The sequence below is a fragment of the Gossypium arboreum genome, chromosome 10 (genome assembly GCF_025698485.1).
Source record: "Gossypium arboreum isolate Shixiya-1 chromosome 10, ASM2569848v2, whole genome shotgun sequence".
Classification (NCBI taxonomy): Eukaryota; Viridiplantae; Streptophyta; class Magnoliopsida; order Malvales; family Malvaceae; genus Gossypium; species Gossypium arboreum.
In genome coordinates this window covers 56,614,641-56,622,304 of record NC_069079.1, presented here as the reverse complement: position 1 = coordinate 56,622,304, position 7,664 = coordinate 56,614,641, and the positions used below count along the sequence as shown (strand labels likewise).

General features: G+C 32.5%; 1 protein-coding gene across 1 annotated transcript; it reads right to left on the bottom strand.

The window, feature by feature from the left end:
• Positions 1–1,800: 1,800 nt before the first annotated feature.
• LOC108469405 (S-protein homolog 6-like) lies at positions 1,801–2,563 on the bottom strand. Its single transcript, XM_017770293.2, has one exon. The coding sequence runs from the start codon at positions 2,553–2,555 to the stop codon at positions 2,028–2,030; it is 528 nt and encodes a 175-aa protein (XP_017625782.1). The 5' UTR covers positions 2,556–2,563; the 3' UTR covers positions 1,801–2,027.
• Between the last annotated feature and the right edge of the window lie 5,101 nt (positions 2,564–7,664).

Sequence of the window (7,664 nt, the reverse complement as noted above, 5' to 3'; positions counted from 1 at the left end):
GACTTTGTTGTTTAGTCCCATGTTACGTAATTATGCGGAATGCGAAATCACATTCAATCAGCCAAACGTTTGAAATATTGTTGAAAACTGAATATGCTTAGAATGGTTTAACTATTTAGGCGAACCAAACATATCATTAGTAGCCAAAGACTTACCTAAACTAACCAAAAATGCAAGCCTAAGCTATATTCCTCATGAAACTGAAATTTCAACTAGCAAACTTGAAACTTAATTATTTTGGTCTATACTTAATCTTTTTACCTAAAACTGATTCCACTAATCTAATTATTCCCCTACGACTAATTCTCAACCTCTAAATTACATAAAACTACTCAATTTATAGTATCAAAATTTTTCAACATATCATGGCAATTTTCATGAAAATCCAATAAAACAAAAGAAATCTTTAACAAAACTTTAAACTCAGTTTAGAAACCTTCTATTCACGTAAAAACTAATTGAAAAACACATTGAAACCACATTTTTATCCAAAATTCTGAAATCCACCATTAATGATCCAATTTTCGGCTTTTATTCAAAACATGCAATTTAATGGGTAAAAACTCAATTTAAAAGACCGGATAACATCTAAAACTAACAGAAAAATGAATCATTACCTTAATTGACAAAAAACTGAGCATTTGATTGAAAATCTAGAAAACCTAAAAGTTAAGCAATAGAGAAATTTATGGTATTTTTAATGGTTTTTTATGGAATTCTAAAGATGTTTAATGTTACGAGGATAAAAGAAATCAAAGGAATGAAGGTTAAGCAACCAAACAACTTAATGTAGCAACATGTTTCTTCAAACTTGCATAGCTGGTGTTACTTCCAACCGAATTCAGTCCCTATTAACCCTATCTTTGCTATCAATTATTTTAAAAAAAAAAAAACTAAAATTGATTTATATTATCAGGTGGAGAGCTTAATAACATCAAAGTCGACCTTAAATACGAAGGGATATTTGACACGAATGATTATCATAATGCCCCCGAAATTAGAGTAATTTATTACCATAACTTACTAGATTTTGCATTTTAAACTGTGTAGAAACAAATGTTGCTGGTAACTGTTGTGGTGGAAAGATACAGTTTCATTTTTATATTTTAAATGAGTGGATCCAAAAATCATTAGTAGACCCACGAGAACCCGCGAGACAGTGCAGCGATAAAAAAAAGTATGTTTAAACCAAAAACCAAAAGTTGGAGATAAAAAGTTTTACTACCAAACAAAAGTTGTTCTGCAATATAATATTCAATCCCCTCCCTACAAATCTTTGGGCACTTCCACGATTTCTCTTTTAATTTATTTTTTTCTCCTTAGTTAAACAAGGTGCTCTGTCAAACTCCAAATCTGCTTCGCCGAAGATATTATTGGTCATCTGGGCAGTTTAATTGACCCTCGGTTGTTTTCCTTAATCACTTGATTATCTTTTTGTCTTATTTTATTCCCATCAACTTATGATTGATACACTGGCACTGAAACAAATTCAAAGATAAGGTTCATTATTATTCTTTTAGCCATGATTTTGTCCTACAATATTACTTTCTTTCCACTTGATTGCTGCTAAGGCTAGCAACCTAGTTGTTAATCACCATGGACGGACCAAGATTATATTCGCCCTTAACCTTTTATTCTATTCTTATATTTTAATGTGTTGTGGAGCTTGATGCCCCAAAGAAAGCCATTAATAAAGATAGTACAACCAAGGTACTACAGAATTTGAGCAATTCCTTTTAACAAAAGAGCTAGTTTTGGAACATATGTTCTGAAATTTCAACTTTTTAAAAGAAAATCATATTTGTTTTCAGCTTCCATAAGGCATATGTGTGCCTCAGAATTTAATCAAATTTTATTCTTTCTCCGTCAAGGCCAAGCCCACCATTAAGATCTCAATGGACAAAACTGTTCTGCTCATATAGCAATAGCGAAAAAAAAAAAAAAGGAAGACAACGAAAGTTCTGTTTACATTGACAGACAAGATAAGGTTTTTATCTGCACGCAAAAGCATGGGTTGGCATGCAAAATCAATACCAGGAGAAGTCTTTCTTCCAATTGACTTCATCACTGCTAAAGTAGAACCCATCCTCTTTAACCAGCCAAGAACATTTGTTAAGAGGAGCACACCGTTGACTGTCTCTAGGAACCTTAAAGGCATCAAAACTCCTCCTCTTGGCATCCCATTTCATTGTACACAAGTAATGAGAATTACCCCAGATATTGGTCTTGAGCCTCCATCCAAAATCGTCACCTTCCTGCAGGGCACGGCCCCCCATATCTCCATCCTGTTGTGATATGCACCAGATCACTAAAGGCAGCGATGAGTTGTTGGAGAAGCCATTGATAACACGAACTTCAAACTCCATCCCGAACAAGTGTGCTGGTTGATACACACACATGAAGATGATACCCAAAGCAACAAAAAACATTAGCAGAAAGCGTGTTGAAATCTTCATGTTTGCCAAATAATGATGCTGAACCCTCTTCTTCAACGACAACCACCTCAATTCCAAGGCAATAAGACCTTTCACTGGAATCCCCATTAATACTAGCATGCCTATATAGGCAAACTTTTATTCCCTTACAAAGTTACCAACTTAAGATAACTTTCTATGGTAAGTCCTACAACTATATATAATATTTCCCCGCACATAGTCAGGTAACCTTGGATTTATAGCCTTCTATGACCTTGGAGGATAAGCTTACCATTCTATTCAACACTTTCGAAAAAAAAATTTAATTAATGTGCCTTATTTTGATTTTTTTTAATTTTAATCGAATCGAACTAAGTATTATATTTAACTAAATCAATTAGAACATGAATTTTTATAGGAAAAAAATGAAAGATTACTTTATTATTTATTAAATTAAAATAATTTTATATCTTATTTTATGTAGGTTTTCAGCAATTTTAAAACAAAATATTTTTCTTAGTATTAAAAATTAAATAAAATGAATTATTTATTAAATTAAACAGAAAATTGACTTACAAAACTCTTACTTTGGTAGTAAAATTAAATCAAAATCAATATACTTAATTATTATTAAAGCCAAAATCGAATGAAAGCATTAAATCGATTTTCCAGTTTTTTTTCACAACCCTTCTTGCCATATGGGTAAATAATAAATAAATAAAAATGTGTGAAGACAAACAGCCAGGTGCGAGCTGTCGCATCAGCACATCACCAACACTCCAAGAGGACCACACCACATTCCAATATGATTAGTTTTCTAGATTTTCTCTTACAGTACTGTCTCCGAAAACTTTGCAAAAAAATATATTCTTCACCTTTTTATGTGTTGTCCTTATTTTTTCCATTACACACCTTGTTTACAATTGGGTTGTCTCTACAGATGAAAAAGTTCAAATTTTGAGTAATGGTTAAAAATTTTGTTTCCCACCTAAATTACATAAATTCTATTTCTGTGTTTCTTTCATTGCGCCCAATTTTGTAATAATAAAAATAATATAATGAAAATTACAAAAGCAATTATAAGATGAATGGGGTTACAACACGACTATTTTGAACTGAATTTAAATTTTAATTCCAACGTGAAAATTATTATAATCTATTTGAAGTTATAAAATTTTATAAAATTCTAGAAAAAAATCTAGATTAAATAATTCATTTATATTTAACTTGATTTAACTTTAAATTTTAATAAATTTAATCAAAGATAATTTGAGTTTACTTATCATGAATGTCAAACTTGTTGGTACAAGTCTTAATAGTTAGTTGCAATTGGGGTGGATTGTTGAGACTTGTTATACTATTTTGTTTGCATCTTTTGATTATTTTTGTCCAACTATTTAAGGGATCTCCTGCAACAAATTTCGTGTTCTACTTCAAGAAGATTTTTTATTAAGTATGAAAACTTGAAGAAGAGTACTATGGTTTAATTGAGGAATACATCTATTTTATCTCATCCCATAATATGAGGTCTAATTGGGCCAAAATTCTAGAGATTTATTCTGATCAAACTAATTTGGTTTACAAATGTCTATATATTGAAGACTAAGCGTACGGCTTTCAGAGTGCAATTAAGATAGCTCAATTTGTTCATAAGATAAATATTTGTCAATGAATTTTTGTTGTAATCAAACTATTGTATCATTTTAGACTAAGCTTTCATTGAGGGAAGTCTTAGTGGGAAAGTTCTTCAATTATAGTTTTATGGTTTATGGGAGTGAGATTGCAATGATCGCAAGTGAGTTTGAGCTTAAATGATCTTTTCTATTGAATAAATGATAATGGATTACTCTCTAGCAAGGCTTTGCATATGTAGGATTGGATCTGAATTGTGTAACCAATCAATTGTGTTAGTTGCTTACTTTTTTAGTTTTAAGTTGTTTCTAGTAGTTGCAACTCATGTAACAACTTAAGAAGGAACTCAACACTTTCAATTGGTATTAAAGCTAGGCATCCAATGCATTTTGTAACACCCCATACCCGATACCGTTGCCAGAGTCGAACACGAGGTGTTAACGGACTTAATTCATTAATTAAACAGCTCATACAATTCATTTTAAAATTTCCAGACAAGCTGGCTAACTGCATCACATTCGCTTTAAAAATCATATCTCGAGTTACAAAACTCAAAATCTAATTCCGTAAATCTTTCCTGAAACTAGACTCATATATATATCTACTAATTTTTTTCTAGAATTTTTGGTTGGGCCAATTAGTACAGTTTATTAGTTAAAGTCTCCCCTGTTTCAGGGTTCAACTACTCTGACCTCTGTGTATTACGAATCAGATATCTCCCTGTACAGAGCTTCAATGACTATGCCGTTTGTCTCTAATAAAACTAGACTCAATAAGGAATCTGTACATATAAAGCATGATTTCTAATTATCTTTGTAAAATTTATGGTGAATTTCCAAAGTCAGAACAGGGGATCCAGAAATCGCTCTGGCCCTGTTTCACAAAAATTTAAACATCTCATAAAATATAGCTCATATACCTGTTTCGCTTATTTCATATGAAAATAGACTCATCAAGCTTCGATTCCATAACTTATTCATTATTTAATTCCATTTATACTATTTTAGTGATTTTTCAAACTCACGTCACTGCTGTTGTCTGAATCTATTTTATGGTAAATTTTACCTATTTCATGGTTTCCATGGATTAGCTAGCAATTTGACATACATAATACCAAATATGATCATGATTAGCCATTCCAATGGCTAATCGTTATAAGCATTTCTATTTCCATACCACTCAATAACCATATCATAAGACCATATATACAAAATGATTATAATGCTATACATGCCATACTCAAAATATACAAGCCATTATGCCAAGATGGTATATGGATAGTGTGAGCGTGCCTCCGACCGTTTCCGATTTCGAGCTGGCTTGTCAACACTACAAGGAATGAAAAGGAGGAGTAAGCATAAATGCTTAGTAAGCTCACATGCAAATAGCAAGTAACATAACCATATAAGCAAACATAAAACATCATTTGCATAATCATCACCAAGACATTCATATCACCTTTTCATTTATCATCTTACCATATTGTTGTTATATCGAGTTTTCAACCCGAGGGTTAAGTACATACCTGTTCAAAGTATCCATTTCACAACACTTACCAATACGTCCCTTTCATCTTGAGTATTCCTCCATTTGAGTAGAACTTTACCCGTTGAACACATCGGAATATAATTCGGATACATGGATAACTTGCACATAAGTGCCACATATGTAGCCAAGCTACCATGTAACCCGCCCATAAGTGAACTCGGACTCAACTCAACGAGCTCAGGCGTTCGCATCCATAAGTGAACTCGGACTCAACTCAACGAGTTCGGATGCCTAGTTACATCTCACGAACTCGGACTCAACTCAACGAGTTCGGACATTCGCATCCATAAGTGAACTCGGACTCAACTCAACGAGTTCGGATGCTCAACCATCCTAGTGACATGTCACTTGTATCCTAATCTATTCCTAAGGTTCAAACGGGCTTTTTCCTCGAACACTTATTCTTGCCGTCTTCCGTAGAATGCCGAAATCAATACTGGTAACAATTATATTTAACAAGTAGCTCACATAATTTACACATTATTTGAAATTAACCACAAAGCATACATTTCATAATGAAATTCAGCATAACACATAATTAATATCAATAACTTAAAAATAACAATTATGCTACATTATTTACACATGAACTTACCTCGTATCTGAAAATGGCTATTTTACCATTTCGTCCACAACTTGGTATTTTCCCCATTTTAGCCGAATTTCAGTTTTCCTTGCTCTATCATTTAAAATATAGTCTAATTAGGACTCACATTATTCAAATTGACCCAAAATCATATTTTGGTAAAATTACAATTTTGCCCTAAACTTTTGCATATTTACACTTTTGCCCCAAAGCTCGTAAATTAAAATTCAGCCTATTTTCTTATGTTTTATGACATGCTGATCATTTTTCCTTCTATGGCAACATCAAATTCTCACTCTAACATGTACTTATGACTATTAGGTATTTTTACCGATTAAGCCCTTTTGCTCGTTTTCGCTTAAAACCGAGTAGCACAAGTTGTCTAACATAATTTAAAACCTCATATTCTATCATAAAACACCAAAATACACAAATTTCACCTATGGGTATTTTTCCAAAACCCTAGGTTAAATTATTGCTAGCATAAGCTAAATCGAGCTAGGGACTCCAAAACGTAAAAATCATTAAAACGAGGCTAGAACGGACTTACAATCGAGCTTGGAAGCTTGAAAACCCTAGCCATGGTTTCTCCTTGCTATATTCGGCCATGGGGTTGAAGATGAGCAAAATTGGCTTTTAATCTTGTATTTTAATTCATTTTACCCTAAATGACCAAAATGCCCTTACTACTAAACTTTCCAAAATTCCATCCATGTCCAATTTTGTCCATAGACTTAGAAATTGGTAAAATTACTCTTTAAGGACCTCTAATTAATAATCTAATTCAATTTTATGCAAAATACTTCTAGAACACAAGTTTTGCAATTTATTCAATTTAGTCCCAAATTTCAAATTAAGCACTTTATGCATAAAATTTCTTCACGAAATTTTCACACAATCATGCAATCATATCATAGACCTTAAAATAATCATAAAATAATTATTTCTATCTCGGATTTTGTGGTCACGAAACCACTATTCCGACTAGGCCCAAAATCGGGATATTACAACTCTCCCCTTCGAGGATTTTCGTCCCGAAAATCTTACCGAAAAAGTGGTCTTCACTTTTAATCTCATATTTGGTGTCAAGAACTTGCACTTAGACTGTACCTCCAATACATCTCTTCAATTTCTCATATGATCTAAAAGCTTACAGTCTCAACTCTCAACTGTTCTTAAATTTTCAACCCTTCTTAATTTCCCATGATATCATGACATAAAACCCGGATCTCAACTTGATTTAATGGAGACCGGAATTCTAAGAAATCCAACAATCAAAGAGACCTGAAATTCCCTAAATCTGATGAGTAGGAATTCATTCAATACAAATGTGATTTATAGATCTCGCCAAACATTTAACAATAGGATACATCACATTTTCCTCTTTCCGCCATAAAAATAATTCTGATATGGCCTCAAGAATAATCCTTCTCATTTCCATCCCAATATCAACATTGACAAGGATAATTTTGATAGATCCCAAT